This window comes from Larimichthys crocea, chromosome VIII, assembly GCF_000972845.2.
Source record: "Larimichthys crocea isolate SSNF chromosome VIII, L_crocea_2.0, whole genome shotgun sequence".
Taxonomy (NCBI): Eukaryota; Metazoa; Chordata; class Actinopteri; family Sciaenidae; genus Larimichthys; species Larimichthys crocea.
In genome coordinates this window covers 18343933-18365300 of record NC_040018.1, presented here as the reverse complement: position 1 = coordinate 18365300, position 21368 = coordinate 18343933, and the positions used below count along the sequence as shown (strand labels likewise).

General features: G+C 39.9%; 1 protein-coding gene across 5 annotated transcripts in view; it reads left to right on the top strand.

Moving 5' to 3' along the window:
- The window catches only part of esrrga (estrogen-related receptor gamma a), a 138312-nt gene that overhangs the window by 16228 nt on the left and 100716 nt on the right, over positions 1-21368 (top strand). Inside the window, exons 1-3 of one of the 5 annotated variants that reach the window (XM_027281643.1) lie at positions 2296-2746; positions 16566-16682; positions 17199-17254. In XM_027281643.1, the coding sequence (XP_027137444.1) occupies positions 16680-16682; positions 17199-17254 (59 nt within the window). In that variant the 5' untranslated portion in view covers positions 2296-2746; positions 16566-16679. Of the gene's footprint in view, positions 1-2295; positions 2747-3511; positions 3575-16353; positions 16405-16565; positions 16683-17198; positions 17255-21368 lie in introns of those variants that run through there. The other 4 variants (XM_027281642.1, XM_027281644.1, XM_019262433.2 and 1 more) reach the window with 4 other exon arrangements.

Here is a 21368-nt window from a genome sequence, read left to right as displayed (position 1 = left end):
AAAATATTACATCTAAAATTGCTATATTCATGCCAATCTTTACCTCTAAAGCCTTTGAATGACTTAGCCTTGAGCTATGAATCTATTTCACCTGTTCTCACAGAAGGTTTTACCAGTCAACCAATTATGTTACCTATTATAGCTATTATTTAAGTTACTACTGTCATTATTTATTTATTTTTAGTACAAATTTACTTTTTCTACTCCACTACTTTTCAGGGCCAAATATTATACTTTTTCCTCCCATTTACATCTTTAGACAGCTTTAGTTACTACTTCAGATTACAGTTTATCATAACCTCATGTCCAGTGAAATCAATGTACAGTCCCCTCCAAAAGTATTGGAACAGTGAGGCCAATTCCTTTATTTTTGCTGTAGACTGAAAACATTTGGGTTTGACATCAAAATATGAAACAAAAGATCAGCATTTCAGCTTTTATTTCCAGGTATTTACGTCTTGATCTGATACACAATGTAGAAGATAGCACCTTTTGTTTAAACTCACCTATTTTTCATTTGAGCAAAAGTATTGGAACAGATAGACTTAAAGTAGGTTAAAGTGAATAAAACCTAACATTTAGTTGCTAATCATTTGCTTGCAATAACTGCTTCAAGTCTGTGACTCATTGACATCACCAAACTTTTGCTTTCTTCTTTTGTGATGCCTTTCCATGCGTTGACCGCAGCCTCTTTCAGTTGTTGTTTGTGTTGGGGGGTTACTCCCTTCAGTCTCCTCTTAAGCAGGTAAAATGCCTTGTAGTGTTTAAGTCTGGAGATTGACTTGCCCAGTGTAAAACCTTCCACTTCTTAGCCTTGATGAAGTCATTTGTTGTGTGTTTTGGGTCATTATCTTGCTGCATGATGAATGATCTCCCAATCAGTTTGGTTGCTGTTATGGAATTTTCTATCCTTAGGTAACACAAGGTCACGTGTGGGCCTTGAGGTCCTCGGCAGTATTAGTTGTTTGACTTTGGTCGGGAACAGTGGGTGCCAGCCTATCTCAACACTGTGGTGGCCAGGGTCGAAGAGACCTATCGCTGTCTTCTTAGTCATAATAGATAGCTTGCCTTTGACGTTCCATAAACGTTGCATAAACAGACATCTGTGTCTCCAGACTAGAATATGTTGACAATAACACCTCCATGGGTAAAGACACTCTCTTTGACTAATTCTGGCCGAGTAGTATTTGTGGTGTTATATTGGTGTTTGAAGTCATTCCACCAGGATGAGTTGGGCAGAATGTGAGACCGACTCAGGCACTTCGGATGAACTTTGAGAGTGTCTCTAGGCCAAGCGTCAATAAATAATACAGCATAAGACATCAGAGGCTCCTGAACACTTTCTTCCTTCCTGACCTCACCATTGACCTTTGGCTTCAGATCTCTGAGTTCATTTTGCTGCTGCCATCTTGTGTTACGTCATCAGTGAAAATGAATGAGCCTGTCCCAGAAAGAAGCCATGCAAGCACAAAGCCATGACATTACCTCCACTGTGTTTCACAGATGAGCTTGTATGCTTGAGATCATGAGCAGAACCCTTCTTTCTCCAAACTTGAGTTTTTCCATCACTTTGTTAAATGTTCATTTTTGTCTCATCAGTGCACAAAACTTTGTCCCAGAATTTTTGAGGCTTTTCTTTGTACTTTTTTTCTTTCTTCTTCAGGACATTACAAATGGTTGTACTGGCTATGGCCAGTGTTTGTGCAATGGCTCTGATTGACTTTCCATCTTCTCTCAGCTTCATGATTGCTTGTTTTTCACCCATAGACAGCTCTCTGGTTTTCATGTTGGTTACACCTCTAACTATAGCTGCACAGGCAAAACCCAAATAAATAAAATATATCTGGAAATAAAAGCTGAAATGTTGATCTTTTGTCTTATATTCATATTTTGATGTCAAACCCAAATATTTTCAGTCTACAGCGAAAATAAAGCAATTGGCCTCACTATAACATATAAAGTTATAATTAGTGCAACCTTAAACATCTACAGCAGTAAAGTGCAACATACACATCAATGCAGCAGTAGTATTCACACAAAAACGTTATATAAATCCAGCTGACAGGGGCTATTTTTTGCACAGTGACGACTCTTACTTTACTCTGTAATGTAGCATCCATACTTTTACTTAAGTAAAAAATCTGAATTAATGAATTCTTGCTTTGTCAGCAGTGTACTTTATTGTATTGTTGATTCCGCATTTTTAATGAGATCTGTGAAACAGCGCCCCTCTGGATTGCGTTGCGTTAGCTTGTGTGGTGAAACAGGGTATTGCACCCGGTCAGTGACCTTCGCGTCATCTAGGTGAGGAAAGGTGAAGTTCACGATTCCCTCGATTAAAAAATACTGTAGACGCTTACAGTAGAAATTGCGTTTTAGAAGCGGTGTTGTTTGCTGTGGCGGCAAAGGAAATATTAAGGGAAGCCAGAAAGTAAGCGACGTCGTTTAAATGAAAGAAGTAAGAAAGTTAGAAAGTTTTTTTTTTCCCACTATAGTGCCAGCTAGCGTTAGCTTAACTTATATCAGCCTTCGTTACTTTGCGTGTCCAAAGCTTCTTAGCTAACATTAGCGAGCAGTAAATCAGGAATTATTACTACTAAATTATTACTGACTGCAAACACACACAGTCTAATGGGAGAGCTGGCTACGTTACTTAAAGACTGGACCTGTGTTGGGCAGAGAAACATTTAGCCAAGTTAGCTTCTTTTTTTGAAGGACCGTGACAGTCTGCAAATCCCAGCAGGTGGTAAGTCAAAAACAACCTTATTTAACTCATTATTTTTGCCATAATTAAATATTTCGATGTGTTGTTTTAATTTTAAAGCACTTTGTTTAAGACATTTCTGCATAAATTATTATTTCTGAAGTAAATTCTGAAGAGGTTTGGTAGTTTGCAATATTTTTTTACAGCAGACATTTTGACATGAAATAACAGGCAAACACAGGTGTTACCAATGATACTAATTAAGGCCCAGTTACATTCAGGTCACCTTAATTAGTACCATTGGAAACACCTGGTTTACCTCGCTATTTAGGAATAAGATATGAAGGCTAGTATTAAGAGGGTGTAAGTCATGTATTTGATGCATGCATTGTTTTGAGGTGGTCATTACCATGAATGTCATCTGTCACTGAGTGTTGTCTGGTTTATTATGCTACTATGCTGATTAGTATAATAACCGATGCAATTTGTGTATCTGTGTGGTGTCTGAATGTCAGTATTTGGTTATGATTAGAGTTGCCACGATACCAAAATGAGTAACCACGATACTATACCAGACAAAGTATCATGGTTCCGGGTATTATCGCGATACTGCAGCCTTTTTTTTTTTTTTTTTACTATTATTATTATTTTTATAAACTGCAATGTATTTATACAAGTTATAAATACTAAATATATATAATACTTAATTACTTATAATGTTGTTTGGTGCATGATAAACATATACTATATAACAGAATTAGACTGAAACAAATTTGAAACAACGAGTTTGGTTTTTTGAGCAAAATTAGTGTTGCCCCTGACGATGACGCCGCGGCAGACTCGACGCTCGGGCCCGGTGCTTCTGCCATGGTGAGTGCGTTGTTTTGTGTTTGTGACTGTAAGCCGTGTGCGCGTCTAGGCGAGACAGAACTTCAGCTTGTTGTTTGTTTTGAAGCGAGTTTCTATGGAAGTGGGGCAGTCTTCATGGAGTTCGTACTTGCCGGCAGAAACACACGAACAGCCAATCAGCTAACAGACGGGCGGACCCAGCGTGCGGAAACAGCCTATCATATCCCTGGACGTCACCAGTAACAGGCAAACAGCCAATCATTTAGCAGCTGTGTAGATCGGTTGCAGTAGTTGCCATGTTGGTTTGTTTACAAGGGAGTAGCATGCAGCGAGAAGCCGAGAGGAGAGCAGAGCGGCCGCTATGTAGCAGAAACTGGCACCGGTAGTATAGTAATCCACGGTAGTACCATCGTGTAGAATTTCTAGTATAGTACGAACCGTGGGGTACCGTGGGTATCGTGCAACTCTAGTTATGATATATGGTTTGTGTCTTTGACTTTAAATTTGAGGTGCTTAAATTTGTTTGTAAAATAATACCTGCAGTTTCAAATGATCTGTCTTACTTTACCTGCTCACATTTGTCATTTGTCACATTGCACACACAGCCTGTGTATGAGCAAAAGAGAGACACAGAGGGAGAGAGAGAGAAAGGGTATGGTGAGGTCAGGTTTGCGGGAGAGTTTTTCTAGCTGTGTGTTTGATTCAGTTTGGTTTACAACAGATGGGCCTACTGTGACCCACAGGCAAATACATGTAGCCCCCTACCCCTATCCACACACATACGCATACACGTACACGTACACATACACATACACGTACACATACACATACACATGCACATACACATACACATACACATGCACATACACATACACATACACATACAATGACTGTAGATTTTCAGGCCTTGTACTCTTGTTAACAGTAGGTTGTTGGGAGGGCACATAATATAAAGAAAGATATGTACTGTAATTGAATTAAGACCTACTGTAGTCCAGTAGCAGCTAATGCTATAATTTGAGGGCAGTGAACTGGCACAAGCAGACAATCACAATCCAGTGTTTTGTTCCTCAGGAGATAAACGGGCTCTCCTTGCAGCACAGTACTTTATTATTACACTTGTTCTTGATGTAGGTGTTATTAATAATTTGCAGACAGTGGTCAAGTGTGACTAATGTTTTGCATTTGGTGGCAAACAAATATTTTCTCTTTTATACTGACAGAGCACACAGACTGAATAGGACTTAGACTGTAATGTAAGGCCCTAAACGCTTATTTTACTTGGTTTAGTGAAAACATACTGAGGTGCTAGTGGCCAATTTTGCCACTTTAACACCATTAAACTCGAGGCAGTGGTCTTTACTCCAGAGACATGGAAGAAGACGAGAGTGGGTGTCATGTTGAGGCAATTTGTGTGGACTGCAGACACCCACTGATAGTCCATGGGCCCACAGGGGAAAACATTGACACAGTTACCATGACGGTTAACACTAAGGGTCAATACAGGTCAACTGGAAAAGTAGAAGAAGGCTAAGAAGGAAGAACAAAATGGAGGAATGAAAGTGGAGTATGAAATTTAGGAAAGGAAATGAGCAAAACATGATAAAAAGAAAGTGTGGGAAAATAAGATGCAAGTGAGGAAATGGTACAGAGGGTCATGGTTAGGAGAGTGAAGGAAACGTGGCATAGTGTAGGACGAAAAAGGACGATAAGGTGGAAAAGAATTGAAGATTTGAGTTGAGAGAAAGAAGGCAGACAAGGGAATGAGAGTAGTGATGTAAAAGAGACAAAAGAGTAAAGGATAAAAAGTTAGCAGAAAAGAAAAGAGGGAGGAAAAATGAGTGAAGGAGACGAAGAGAAGCAAGAGAGAGATATATGATGATATGATGATATAGAATAACTGACCAGATGAAGAGTTTTGTTTTTGTTTGAGACTATAATACAAATGTGTCTTTCAAGTTGAATCTCATCAATTTTATACCAGCAGAAATTTAATAATGGGAACAATATATAATGAGGCGGACTGTCTAATTTTGTTTTAGTTTACTTCTAATAAGTGTCAGCAGCACTCATGTAAACAAATGGATGATTAAACAGTACAGCGATGAAAAGTGCAGTGTTGTCTCACCACAAGCCTCCACAACAGCAACGATGCTGCTTGGCACAGATTGTACAAGTCTCTGAACCCTTAAAGCATTCTACCAAAAAGTATTATTTGATTATGGAGGAAACGTGTTCCTTCAAAATCATCTGTTCAACTGAACTGAGATTGCATGCAGTACGATTGTCACACTCATCAAACCATCCAGCGACCTCTTGTGCCCTCTTTAGAAGCATCTACAGTCATACATACAGTGCATGCATTATTTAGATGTGTGTCATTCAATTTGTTAACATGTCTGGATTATATATTTGATTTTACACTGAGGAACTTTTCCACCGATGTTGGTGTCTGCTTTGCTGCTTTCCTGTCCTGTGCATTACAAAGGAATCCTCTTCCTTATGATCCCATTCACCATTCTCATTCATGTTGCTTATAGACACATTGAAACATTGTATTTCTGAATACAGAAAAATGCCTCATAGTTGCTTTAAAGCTTTTAAAGGGCTCAGTCATAGTTGCAAATATGCTTGTTTTCAGTTGTTAGCCCAAATGGTGTAACAAACCATAATCTCGTATGATTTCTACAGCTGTCCTTTCCAGTTTTTATTCATAATACGAACATTCATGGAACAAAAAAGATCTTACTACTCTGTTTTGCAGTTTTTCTCTTGTGCTCTTACTCATACACTCATGGCTCCTCTTTCTTACTGTCTTTCTCTCAGTGCTTGTCTTCTCTTTTCTTTCATGTACACTGCCCTGCCTGCCCTTAGCAGGAAACCTCTGCTTATTAGAGAAAGACAGAGAAACAGAGACTAATGGAGAGGGAAGGTGGAAAGATAGAAAGAGGGAGAATAGAAAGAAATAGAAAGCAAATTTTGCTTGTCAGGATTTCTGTGTGTGTGTGTGTGTGTGTGTGTGTGTGTTTGTGTATGTAAGAGACTGAGAGGAAGAGAGAGAGATTTTTGCTTATCGGACAGGAAGTGGATCTCTTACAATAGCATTCTGACGTTTCCCCTTCTCTAATGTGGAAAACTGTTAAGATTCCTATTCCAGATACCATGCATGCCCACACACACACACACACACACACACACACACACACACACACACACACACACACACACACACACACAGACACACACACACACGTCACAGCAGTGCAGATAAGATGCAGCTGCTGTGTTGTAGACAGAATCACTGAGTCAGCCATATGTATTCACGGACTTAAGACAATCACTAATTCACACTAACACAAAAGTGCACACAGACACACAAACATACACAATTCTACATGAGGCTTACATACCTCACATACAGTTTCGTATTTGCGATTCAGCTGATGTTCCAAATACGTTTATACACACACAAAACACAGAGAGAGGGAATAAACAGACGGGTATAGAGAAAGACATTTGGTTTGTAGACGGTAGACATGATGGGACAGAGAAAGATAGAGGAACATTCTGAGTTGAAACAGGCGAGATTGAGCTAAAGAAACTGAATGAATTGAGATAGGCACTGAGGGAAAGGAGAAGAATACTGGATTAATAGGAGTGTCTGTAAACCCTCCATAGAGGAAGTGATAAATTACACTTTTTCTACTTTATTTCCAACTCGAATGATTAAACAGTGATTAAAACCTGAAATCAGCTGAACTTCAGCATGTACGATCTGTAGTCTTCTTTTCCAGGACCAAAAATCCTATGACGTGCAGGAGGTGATGCATAGTCTGTTTGATGTGTATTAAATCAGAGAAATTAAAAGAATGCATGAACAACAATATTCAGATTGTCAGAGCATGACGTATTGGAGAAGATTATGCACTGCAGTTATTTAAGATTTCTATAACCCCAAGCAAAGTGATTGTTGGGAACTGAATCATCATTAGAACTGTCACTTTAAATGCAGTAAAGAAATGAGGACAGAGGACATGTTGCATAATTGCAAAGTGTGACAATTAGTTGGTTCAAGTCATTATTCTTCTGTCTTCACATGCTCTCTTAGATAATTATATTGATACTGTTGATTTATAAGTAAATTGACTCAAACTGCAGATGTATTATCAGCAGTGTAATCTTAGCGGACTTTTCAGATGGTGTCATGTTTATCTGTCCAGCCACTAGCCAGTTTCCTTTTTGCGTCAGCAAAGAAGACAACAATAGTTTGTATACTGAGAAGGCAAGACGACATGCAGTGGATCAGAACAACAATATATTTTGCAAACACTCCCTGTTAATGACCAACGCATGGGCTGTTTTACTTATACACTGTGACTTTTGAATTCTTCAGGATCATTTTAAGTTGAGCAAACCCATTCAACTTTTTTCACATTCAAAAGGTAGGTTGATTGCCGAGTGATTTTTATAGAACAGCAGTCTCTCTTTCTTAAACTTCAGGCTTCAAAATCCCTGCCTCAGCAAATCAGATGCATTCAACTAAGCAACTAAGTCTAATAAGTTACACAATAAATTGTCAAAAAGACTTCAATTCAGAATTCAAGAATATGCTGCTCTGAGGCTTCTGTAAAATGTGAATAATAATAAAGAGAATAAAATATGGATTGATGGGGTGTGAGACATCCAGATGGTGTAACAGAAAGGTAGAGCTATGATGCAAGAGTAAAGTTGTGTCAGAGAAAAGGAGGAAAGGTGAGACAGAAAGGCTGACAGTTTGACAGTCAGATAGAGAGAAGGAGAATACCCAGGAAAGTGTTGCTCTGACTCACATTTTCCCTCTCAGTAAACTAGAATGATCCCTCTCTGGTCCAGAGCTGTTAAAATGTTTGCGTACTGTGTTTGTGTGTGTCTTTGTGTATGAGAGAGAGACAGAGAGAGGGAGAGAGTAAAACAGGTGGAAATAGAAATAGTAAAGGGGTTAGGTGCACACAGAGTTTATGTTAGACTTTCTCATCTCGTTTTAATTTTCGCTCTTTAATGATAATGAGTAGCGATGCCCCGATCGTATTTTTGCCGCTGATCATCTGAGTCATCTTACCGAGTCATGATAGTAAAATTGCTCAGTATTAGAATTTGCTCTGCTTTTTGTTTGTCCCTCTCTGGCTCGTCATCTGGACATTAATCAGCTATTGTCTTATAGTTAACAGTTTTGCTTTTCACAAGCCAACCACAGGAGTGTCCCAAAGTGGCTAAGCTTAAGAGACTCGACACAACAGAAGTATTCTACTCAATATCCCAATGTTAACAGAGTCACAAAATTAGTGCTAAAATATCCAATTTTCCAACATTACAATACCACACAGCCTCTGCCGTGAAAACTTCTTCTTTAGTCGAAGATTCCAACTGGTCGACTCATTATTCCAATTAATTTTCCATTGGTGTGCTGCAGCTCTCTGGTGTTGCAGTTAAATAAGTTACGAGTGATCCTGTTAACTGGTGACTTTCTGCCAAATAACCATGTGATAGTAACAATGGTATGCATTAGGTCAACAGTTAACAGAGTCACTCCCTTATTAAACTACCAGCAGGCCCAGGAGGCAGAAGGAAAGAGTGTAGCAGGTACTGAAATAAAGGTTACTTACTTACAGGTACTTACTAAGGTAAAACATTATCCTGATGACCCCTTTGCAAAGTCATTTGCAAAAACAAAAGGAAATTGGTGCTAATACCATGCTGTTGAGCAACCTGAAGTCACTGCAGCGTTAATTCCCAGCAGCGCGACTAGCAGCACAGCTCTAGGGATGGAGTTGTCAGTCTGTTCGTTAGTAATTCCATCGCTTTGGTTCGGACTTCAATCATTTTTCATCACTTTTGGATAGATTGCCCTGAAAGGTTTTGCAAATATTTATAATCCCTAGAGGATGAATCCTACTTGGGGTTCCTGTGACTTTGCACCATCATGAAGTTGACATTTGTGATGGCTGAGATGTTCTACTGATCATCAGCCTTCTCCTCTAGCACCACCAGCAGTTAAAAGTTTCTTATTGATTGAGAGGCACACAACCCTTTTATTCCTTTCCTAATTCCCAAACTTCCTTCAGCTGCTCCTTCATGCAAACTTAAGCCAGCAGTGCAGTTTGGCTCCCACATGTTGCTGATAGCAGAACAAACCCTGCACACAAGTCTATAGTTTGTCTTTTTAGAGATTAATACAACAGAGCTAAAACATTGAGTCAGAGGTCTGAATCAACAATTTACTCAAAATAGCTGAGAAAAGCTTGAATTCAGAGGTGTTCCCCTTTACCCATGATGAAAGAGAGATCAGATTTTTATATGTACCACAGTGGGGTCGACTATTGTCTGACTGATGAACAAACAGTTGGGCCATCCCCTAATCCCAGTTGGAGCGTACACACACACACACAGACACACGCGCCAACACACACACACACACACACAGTAAAATCCCACTGTGTGTGTGAACAAACAGAGGATGAAAGGCAAGACAGCGAGGGGAAGAGCACATATAAAGAGCTGCTGTTTTATTAATGGACCTGGAAACAGGCTTGGGATTCTCAGGATCTGTTTGTGTGTGTGTGTGTGTGTGTGTGTGGGTGGGTGTGTGTGTGCGCGCACACCCACACAACAGCCAAAACCAGGGTGGGTACCTGGACTGTACTGACAAGCGCGCGCACACACACCCACACACACACACACGGTCTCTAATAAATTCACTCTAATTCATTCTCTCTTTTCTCTGGGGAAGAGCCAGCAGTTTGCCTGATCCAAGGAAGCTTCACGTTACCTTCACTAAATAATTGATGCTCTCTCTCTCTCTCTTTGAGTTGCACTCACTTGCTCTCTCTTTCTGCTCTCTGTGTATCTGTCTATTTCCCTTTTTCTTTCCGTCTGGTTCATTTTTTCTGTCTGTCTTTTTTGTCCATCTCTATTTCTGTGTTTCTTCTGTCTGTCTTTCCTCCTTTCTCTCTCACTCTCTCTCCCTTCTTCTCAGTTTGACCACTCTCTCTCTCTCTCTCTCTCTCTCTCTCTCTCTCTCTATCAGGTCTCATTGTGTATTGTCTCTACATTTCGTGAAACTACACACGAACAGCTATGACAATGTTGAAAAATTTTAAAAGCAGTTTGGAGGATTAATGTGTAGTAAGCAAAGTTCCTTGTGTATATATGTGGGCATGGCCCTCTGTACTTGTGTGTTTGTGTTTGAAAAGGAGGGAGACTGAGAGGTTTTTAAGGTGAGAGATCTTCTTGGGTCCAGATGTCTCCCTCAAGAATTGAAACCGTAGAAAAGTGTCTGCATGTAGATGCAAGTGTGCTTGAAAATGATTTTGTGTATATGCATGTGTGTCTGCATTCCTGTGTGTGTGTGGGAGTAAGTGTGTATGTGCAGGGACCTTCTTCCCCCACTACCACAGGGATCTGACCCCACTAACCAGGGGTTAAGTGCTCTTTCTCTCTTTCTCTAACATTCATCTTGTCCCCTCTCTCTCTCATTCTGACATGCTATTCCCATTTCTATATTTCCTACCATTGCATTTCTTCCCATCTCATTTCCTGTGTCTCTGCTCAGGGTTGTCCCCTGGAATCCAGATGTTTATCCCTCACCACATCCCTGTGAACGTGTGAATGTGGAAGACATAATCATTGTAATTTAGATTTATGGTATCGTGACCGTCGATTTGGCACTAAAGTTTTAAAGCTTTATTTTCTTTAAAAAACTTTGTCTTGAGAGAAAGAAGAGTGTCATAAATTTTCAATATATAATTCCTCCATCAGATTTAAATTCACTGTATATGTACTGTCGATATCTACCATCTGTCTCCACCTAAAAAAACCCACCTAAGGCCGCCTAAGAAAAAAATCAATATCTGTTTAGCATGTGCTATATTTAGAATATTTTCACCACTTTACTTTATCAATTCTCTCTTCAAAGCCAACAGAGGAGGCTTGGGACAGTGGAAAGATTAACCAATAAGGTTGTGGTGGTTTTTGGTTAAATGAATGAAACTTGAAATCAAAAGGTGGATGGTATTTTTCGGATTAATGAGTTGGTCGGATTGGTAGCGATGGTTTTTGACTCCAGTTGGCTCAGACAGAAAGAAGTAGAGTGAGTGACAGCAGAGAGGTTTTGTCTTGTGGGACAACTGACATGAATTTATTTTGGTTGGTGTGAAATGTCTGAGCATAACCACGCCCAACCCAAAATTATCAAGTTTACAAAAATGCAAATGACAATATTTTGAATCTGGTTTGAAAACCAATTGATAACTGTACACAAGATCCTAGATTACATAGTCAGAAGGCTGTTGTGGATTTCCAGAAGCTTCCATTCCTCTGACTGGAAGGACGGAGCTCAACCGTAACTTGATGAAGATGAGGTTTTATCACTTCTAATGTGAAATTGAACATTTTATATAACATGATTCATTTACTTTAAATGCCATTTTCATTTTTGTGCTTTCTTCATTTTATTTTGCCCCCTGGTCCTAGTAATGTCAAAAGCATAAATAGGATGCTAACGGGACTATAAGTCTGAAATCGTAGAAGCATGCAAACAATTACAAACTGGCATAGTACATATATAAACAAATGGTCAATCAAATTGAATTATTAAAAGAGCATGACATTGCTCTTGTGCAACAATATATTTCTATTTTCCTTGTCAGAAAGAAACAAATTACCTGCTTGTGTCCCAGACTTCTCAACAAATCAGCTGGATTTTACTGTATATAATATTTTGTGGAGTCAAATATGTGCTGTAGCAAGCACTAAAGTGAAATCCAAAGCAGCAGCCTGTACTGTACCACTGCTCCTGTTTGTGTATCTGTGTGTGTGTCTGTGCATGTTTTTTTTTTGCTGGTTGGTTCTTTGTTGAGAGACTGAGAGAGTCAAGAGTCCGTAATCCTTGCCATCAGAGACTTCTCAGCACACACATTTATGCACAAACACACACACACACACACGTTCGTGCACATTCTTATCGGCTAGCCCAGTGAACCATTATGATGTGATGTGTGTGTATGTGTGCTGATGAGGGGATACCAGTCCTCCCATGACAGAGGTAATCCTGTTCAGTGGCAGGTCTGGATATCCCAACTGGTGTGCATGTGTGTTTGTGTGTATCCCATAGCAGCAGGTCAGAGAGCCCAAATCTACTCTCTGCCACTCTGTCTGTTAGTCTGTCTGTAAGCCATTTGTCTTCTCTACTGTCTGCGTCCCATTGTGGCCACTTCTCTCCGTCTGTACCATTGAGTCAACTGAAGCATACATTTAAATGAATCTAAAGCTGGAATAAGCAACGTTTTTACTATCACACTGAATCAAATCACTCCTGGTCATGTGAAAGAGCTGCTGATCTTTCTGAGAATCAATTAACAAGGTAATTCACTTAGAAACCATACAGCATTTACACCGTGGAGTCCTGTCCACACCATTTAACCATAAAGAAGATCTCTCTCATTCCAGTTGTGTAATTTAACATTACATTACCTATTGAGGGAGCAGATCAGAAAATGAACCAGAGCATGGTGATCAACACATTGCAGCACAACACCCAGATACAAGATGGACTAAATTTTTTTCTTTTGATCGCACAGTTAGGATTCCCACCAGTCTTGCAGGGAGGTACAATACTGTAGTGATCGTACACACGCCACTGCGTTCACACACAGCAATGAGTCAACTTAGTGCATGTTTAGACAGGATCAGGCGGTGGGGAGATGAGGGAGACTGATCCATATATGTTAAACGTAACCACTGTGAAACAACCAGGAAACAACTTTTTATTTCTCTGATTAACTGGCTTTATCGAGGCCAGCACTCACTCACTCTCCCTCGATCAAAGCTCTCTCTCACACAGATTTAGATGCTGGGTACATTAAATAAACAAAGCCAGAATATAGCAGGGAGAGCATCAAAGTTTAGTCCATGAATCCACCTGGATAGTCTCAGTGACATTTCAGGCTGTTTGTGGAGGTTTTCCCGATCCGAGCGTCTCATTAGCAGCTGCAGCATGACGTTGAGCAAGTCCGGTCCTTCCTGAGAGTGATGGTCCATTAGCTTGTCAAAAATCCATAATTCATAGTTCACCTGTTCTGCAGTATCAGATTGTTCTCCAACTCCATCCTCAAACTTAATTACTCTGTGGACCCACCATGAAAGTGTGTCCAGGCAAGAGGCATCACTTTGGTTTGTTTTCATTGGCCAATAGTTGTATGTCACAGAGATTTTCAGGGCTCGGGGAACCAAATGTGGGATGCTGCCAAATAGCGATGTAGGACTGAGCACCAAAAATATATATTTAAATAATTAAACTAAATATCATAAACATGAAACAATTAGTATTGAACTAATGGGTGCTAGTTGACTAGCAAAACGTCGGGTAGCCCTAAATCAAACTTAGAGTGTCTGGCTGTAATGACATATGTTTTTAGATGTTAAAGTATGTGTAAGTATGTGCTACATGTGTGTCTGTTTTTGGAAGCAGACTGTAAATTTGTGACCTTCTGTGTGTGTGTGTGTGTGTGTGTGTGTGTGTTTGTGTGTGTGTGTTTACACACAGTACAGGCATGTCAGTTGAACGTGGTTTCATGTTGTACAAGCAAGTGTGCGTACTTGTATATTGACATGGTTTGAGATGGTACTGGGTATGAGCCTGAATGTGTTGCTGTGCTCTCTCTAGTGTTTTGGGAGCATTACAGTGTTTTCAGGACAACAGCAGGGGGCTAATGGAACGGCTTTGTTGGTTTAAAGGAATTACCAGCTTCCTTCGCCAAAATCAACTCATAATCTGCTTTACTGGCACCGCTAGACTCACTGCCACACCACTGACAGTACCTACCAGCACAACACACACCAGTGGTGATCAGCCAAACACCATGACAAGATGCTAGGTCTCTTGTGGAAACTGAGTGAATGAAAGTAAAGAGGGGAAGAAGAAAAAATGCCAGTAAGACAATAAGAAAGGGAGAGAGGTATGAGGTGAAGAGAGAGCGAGGGAGGAGGGCAACAATGGAAGAGTGTGAGTGAGACAGAGAGAGAGAGACACAGAGAGATGAGATGCTGCAGGGTTATCAGTGATTAACAGTTCCACCCTATAGAACGATGGTTTGGACTTCAAAGAAAGAGCTGTTTTTTGTTTCCAGGCCTTGAGTGCAACCCTGGTAGGAATGCAGTGTTTATATATATATATGTGTGTGTGTGTGTGTGTGTGTATATATATATATATATATATATATATATATATATATATATATATACACACACACACACACACACACACACAAACATGCCTACACACACACACACACAAATGCTCCAGGTTTAGCAGTGAGAAACAGAATAAGTGAAGATGGGAGAGATTGAAAGGAGGAGGGTGAGGGAGAGGAAGATGGAAAACAGGAGAGTGGAGAGAGTATATCTTCAAAATAACTAATTATTTTTACAATGTTTTATTAATGTCATAATTATATTTTCTAATGAAAAAATCTCATGTGTTTGTGTGTATGTGGTTAAAGAACCGATACAAGTGTTCTCCATCAATCTATGTTGTAACTGTTTAATTTAGCTGGTGTTTTCTTCTACACTTGAGGACTGACCCAACAGACAACTTTATGTACGGAGAAGCACAATGGTGTTGTGTTTGTCATGCATTGCCATATTTACAGAGATCAGAACAGACGTTATTTGTCAATGAGTGAATGAAGGACGATAGAAAACTAGCCACTGGCCATTGATGATGGATACATTGGATTTTTCCAAACTGTGTGTTGAAACCAGACCATCAGTACAACTGGAAGTACAAAGTGGATGATGAGAGCAAACTCTTTTCCATTGTGAAAAGTTACTTACGGTTTACGACTCATGTCACATAAAGACTTTTATATACTTAAATTACTCAAACTTTGCCTTTTGGTCGCAATAACTGTTGTAGGCTTCTGTCTATGTTGTGTAGAAGGTTTTGTCCAATTCCTTCGAGTTTCAAAGCCTCTTTGCACTATTCAAGGGGTGGTTATTGTGTCATGTCATGTGTGTCATCTTGGACATAACGTATTAGTTAGGGAATGTGTACTATTGACTTGATGTATCAGATGTACCAGTTTCTTGCAAAAGAATTTGCGTCTTCTGCATTTTAAACCTACTTTTTTTGACGCACTATACTTGCAAAAATCATAGCGAGTACTTTTTAGCCAGTCACTCTGCAACCATAGAATACAATCTAGATCATCAGTGGAGCCTTGGAAAAAATATGACACCATCACCTTGACACAGAAGGACTTGACTTCATTTATCTTTGTTAGAATTCAGTCCTCTCCAATTGCAACAAGTGGATAGATTTTGCTTATTGTTAAAATGCCTGCATGTATAAACATAACCATAAAAGTAAACATATTCTCTCAGCACAACCACTCACACACACACATTGTCTCATAACGGCCTCCCCATGTACACACATATACACACACGCAGCAGTAAAATGCTCCATCAAAGTACAAAAGTGGAGCGAGAGAGGGAGATAGAGAGAGAGAAAGGGAGAGGTCTGAGATCTGAGAGGAGAGGAGACGAGAACAATGGCTTTAAGTCTTGACAAACACTTAGCCGAGGCCTTCAGACTAACACTTTGGAGCAGACATGTCTGCCTGCATACCAATAGCAAACACTGTCACTCCCATCTAACTCAGAGGCTTTTGATGTTCTATTCACAGAGATAGAGAGAAGGGAGGTGAAGGAGGGGATGGAGGTAGAGTGAGTGCAGTGAAGGGGATAAAGGAGAACATGAAGAAATGAAAAAGGGAAAGAAAAAATGAATGAAACTGGTTGAATGAGAGCATGAAGTAAGACCTTTTAATTTAAACTGTAGCATTGCTGTCTGGTCTTTTTTACTCATTTTTCTCTCGTTTTCCCTTTGTTTTTCCCCCTTTCTGTCTATGTCTGTGTATCTCTCTCTCTCTATCTCTCTCTCTCTCTCTCTCTCTCTGTTTCCAACAATATCTAGATCACAGCAATAAGAATAAGTGACACAGAGAAGGAAGAAGAAGAAGAAGAAGAGGAGGAGAAGAGACCAAAAGAGGAACAGGACGACACCGAATGGATCTCTGTCCATAACATCATGGTACATAATTTGCAATCTTCAGGTTGCTCCAATCTGTCTGTTTTTCTCTCTTTCTTTAAATACTGATGCTACAACAGGCATATGGTGATGGTACATATGTAACATCAGGAGTAGTATAGGGTTTTCAAGTGACAGGTGTCAAGTGAATCTGCATCTATGTTGGAGCCGTCATAGGTGTTGAAGCAGTGCATGTTCATCCACTGGATGAAGCAATGGACTGGGTGCACAGCAGACATTTTGACTTGTCAATGCTGGATAAACACTGAATAACAGTAACGGCCGCTCAGTGTCCCAGTGACAGTGACAGTGAACCACAATAGCAGGGTCTCCCCTAAGTGGAATACAGCAATCATTAATACATCTATGATTTTCCTGTTTTAATTCACTCTCAGTTGGTCTGATTTTGTGTTTTGCTGCATTACTTTTTTCACACAGCTGTCATGTGAAAACTTTTTACTCATACAGTGTTGTCCACCATCATCCCAACAACTAACATTTGCTGATAAATTCGCACAGGTGTATCCCACCCCTACTACCTGCTGCTGGAATCTGAGCTGGGAAGTTTGTGAGGGGTGAGTTCACTATGTTCCAATAAATAAACAAAATAAGCTCACAAACTAAAATGAAATATTCTTACACATATTTACCTCATTAAACAAAAATGCAAACATGTACACATGTAGGCCTATACCATTACCAACCACATCTCTTATCTGCCAAAGTGCACAGGCACTGGCAGGCACAAACAGACACACATACACGCACACACAACCTCCTCTGCAAGTTGATAAGTGTGTTAGGAGGCAGGGAGAAATTATTAATTATCAGGCTAATGGGCACCAGGCTGAGTTCTGCTTCATTAAGCCCTAACTGTTTGTGTGTGAATGTTTGTGTTTGTGTGTTTGTGTATCAGAGGGCAGGGGGACCTCAGAGTAATACACAGAGATAGGTGCACATAAATTCGCATACACCCATACACGGGGGGATTTGCTTTGCACAACACATATTCACTCATGCAAACATAACACATTTTGTATAGACATACAAGCAGAAATATGATGAGTATTTAATATTAGATTTAAAAAAAACTCTTTATATATGACACTGGCATATTGAAGAGTGTCACTTGGTGGACAATGAAGCCATTTTCCTTTCATATTAATGACCTGTACTTGGATTTGCTAATGCTGAGCATGAATTTCTCATAGACAAGGGAGCCTTTTCAATATTGAGAGAAAGAACCTCAAGTTAAAGTTTAGTTAAATTAAATTTTGGGAGAGGCTTTGCTCAGTCCCTCTTGGTATTAACAACCACCAATTGAACATGCAGTGCATTAGTAAAGTGTACTACTTAATTTGTCTATATACAGTATGTGCATGTGTTTTGTTCGGTTGTAGTAGTACTATGTTTGCTCCCTGTGTTGAATGGTGATGCCGTTTGCTTCCACTCTATCCCTTGCAGGGTTGTGCTGGCTACAGTATGATAAGTAAAACCAGCGTTGACGTTAATCTGTCTCACTCCCACTAGGAAAGACAGATAAGGGGAGAGGCAGTGGGAGAGGCAGAGGGAGGGTGAGACAGTGGAGGGAGTCAAAGAGGAAAAGTTTAAAATTTGTTGTAATAATTTGGATTTAGATGGAGCCCTAACATAATTAAAAAAAAAAAAACTCATACATCTTTTAAATGATTTTTAAGAATATTTTGTTCTGGCTTTGTTGGACAGATCACAGATCAGTAAAGGAGAAGAGAAAGGAAATGACAGAGAGAGGGGCTGACAGGCAGCGAAGGTCTCTGGTCGGATTCAAATCAGGAAAATTGCAATTACATGGTATACTTCTTAGACCTTTGGGCCACCAGAGTGTCTGATTCGTAAACATTTGAAAGCACTGCATATGCATCATGTAAGTAAATCAGCATGGATTCATACATTAGGAGCGAACAACGTAGTGAGCGATCATTCACTTACAGTGTAATTGACAAAGAGTAAGTCAGTGAAGTCTCCTGTGCTGTCAGTCTAAAGATGACTGCCAAAATAAAGGAAATGTTAAAAATATAAAGATATATACATACAGACATTAGGAGGAAGACACGATTTGAGCCAGCCGTATGTGTTCCTTGTCTTTTGTTCAAAATGCTTATTTTTAAGATTCAAAGTTTATTTACTAGTAGCCTGTCACATTGTGTTGATGGTATTTAGTTTGGACTAAGAATTCAGCATGCCAGTTGACATGTGCGATATAGGAATACATTTGAATGTCCCTCTCATGCCGCCATAGTTTGGATGATTTTTTTTCTTGAATCTTACCAGGTTGAGTTGACTGAGGGCCTGAGTTAAACTTCCTGTATCAACAGTGTGTGTCACAGCCTATGGCTATTTGTGATTTTTTGTGTGTGTGTGGACATGTGTGTTTCCCTATAAATAGCCCTGATGGTAACATAAGAAGGGGCCCAGGCTCAGTGGTTTTTCCCATTGATTAGCTGGCTGGCTAATGCACAATTATCCTCACCACTTGTGCACACACACACAAACTAACTACTGCACTGCACTAATGAAAGTTGGTTAAGACCCCCTAGGAACAACCAACCACCCCTCAGCTGCTCAACCTACCCCTGAGAGAGACAAGGGATGTGTGTGTGTGTGAGAGAGAGAGAGGGGGGGGTGTGTGTGTAAAAAAAAGATGTAAAAAAGAAGTGGTACAATGAGTCAGATAAAGAGAGCATGAAGAGAAAAATAAGGTGGAAGGGACAGAGCATGATAATATAACCAAAGTGAACAGACGGATGGAATAAATGTCCTGCCTTCTTTTGTGTGTGTGTGTGTGTGTCTGTGTGTGTGTGGTTAATATGCCCCTGAGGGGTGTCCTCTTGCTGTCAATGTGTGTATCCCTGTGTCTGGGTGTATGTGTGTGCTAGAATTACCCAGAATGCTTTAGCGATTGACTGGCTGGCTAATGGCGGTCTCTGTTTACCTCTGATGGTCATTGACTAGGCCTTCACATCAATACCTGTTTTTACAGCTATCCTAGAGGTGTGTGTGCGGTGAGGGGGTGCGCTACTTATGAAACAAATTACCTCTACTTGGGAAATTCAGAGTAGCTTACAGTAAAAGAGCCTCTTTTGTCATTTTGTCATACATCTCTCTTTGCGCTGACTTATGTGAAATTTTAAGATGTTGTCTTACAGAGGCAAGGTGTTATGTGTCATTGTTACATAATTATAGGTACTTTTTTTATTGGTTAGCAGTGGTCATTAGTGGTGTTGATATATTACTGTAAACTGAGCATATGATGTGATCAATGAATTAATCAACTTTAGAGCTGAATCACCACATCTTATCCTAGTATTAAAAATGTCATTGGACACAGCTTCATACAACTCCTTTCTCTTCCATCCACGGACCTCTCATCTCATTCTCCTAGGCCATCTTTTTATACATGCCTCTACACTTCTTTTTAGTTTATTTTCCTCTCTCCCCATCGTCATAACTCTGTCTCGTCTCCTCTCCTCTGCTCTGCTTACCCAGCTCCCCTACCTATCTGCCTTCCTCTCCTTTCTCTTCTGTTCTTTCTCCTACCGTTCTACCCTCAGTTCGGAAAGGATTTGGTCTCACAGACACTCAGCAAGACTATCACCACTCCACCCATGAGACCACTCATCTCTCCAACCTCTTCCCCCCCTCTATCCATCCATCTACCCATCTATCCATCCATCGATTGCCACTATTCCTGGACTCCTGTTATCCCACTCCTGGTCCAGCTCGAGTTTCCCTTCCCTTCCCACCACCCCCTTGTGTGTGTGTGCGTGAGTGTATTTGTGTGTGTGTGTTCGTCTGGTGTGCATGTGCTAACCTCTGTATTTCTCTCTGTCATTTTGAGTGTCACATTTGATTAATTATGAAAGTCAGCTCCAGGATGATGATCACAAAAAATAAACATTAATTTATTTTCACTATTAATGTGAGAACAAGACAAGAATTTATTAACATCAATACGTGATCACTTTTTATCAACTCACCATACTTGATTGCAGCACTTGAAGGACACACACACACACATGCACAAAATGTACTTTCTAGTAAATGTGATTCAATTCCATGCTCATTAGGAGCAACAGTGTTCTTGCTGCCCAGTCACCTTTAAATGGCCTAAGTGGCCCAAGTATTGAAAATCTATAAGAAATGGTCAATTCTATGAGAAAAGCTGACTTAATCAATGGCCTGATTACTCTGGTAAGAGGTGAGGTCTTTGCTCCTTCATTCATCCATCCATTCACTAACTTAATCATTCATTTCATTAACTTATACTTTTTTCAACGGATACTTTTCAATGTATTTTTGGTATAATTTTAACCTATGTTTGAGAGGCATGTTAGAGAGATGATGGGGAATGAGGAGAAAGGGGGATAGGGGGCACAACATGCAACAAGATCCCCAGCTAGAGTCTGAAATCAGGGATGCTGGGGTCAGCTTCTTAATCCCTGAAAATCTTTAATAACTTAATACATTTTAAAACCACAGAAAAAGTAGAAAAGTTGAAAGCAACCGCAAAGATTGATACTTAAAGTCATTAGTGGTGTTGTTTAGAGCTGCAACTCAATAATATAATAAAATATTTTCTTGAGTAGTCGATAAGTTGTTTCATCTAGAATCACTATAAACAGGTATCTGCATATGAATGCAGAATCTGTA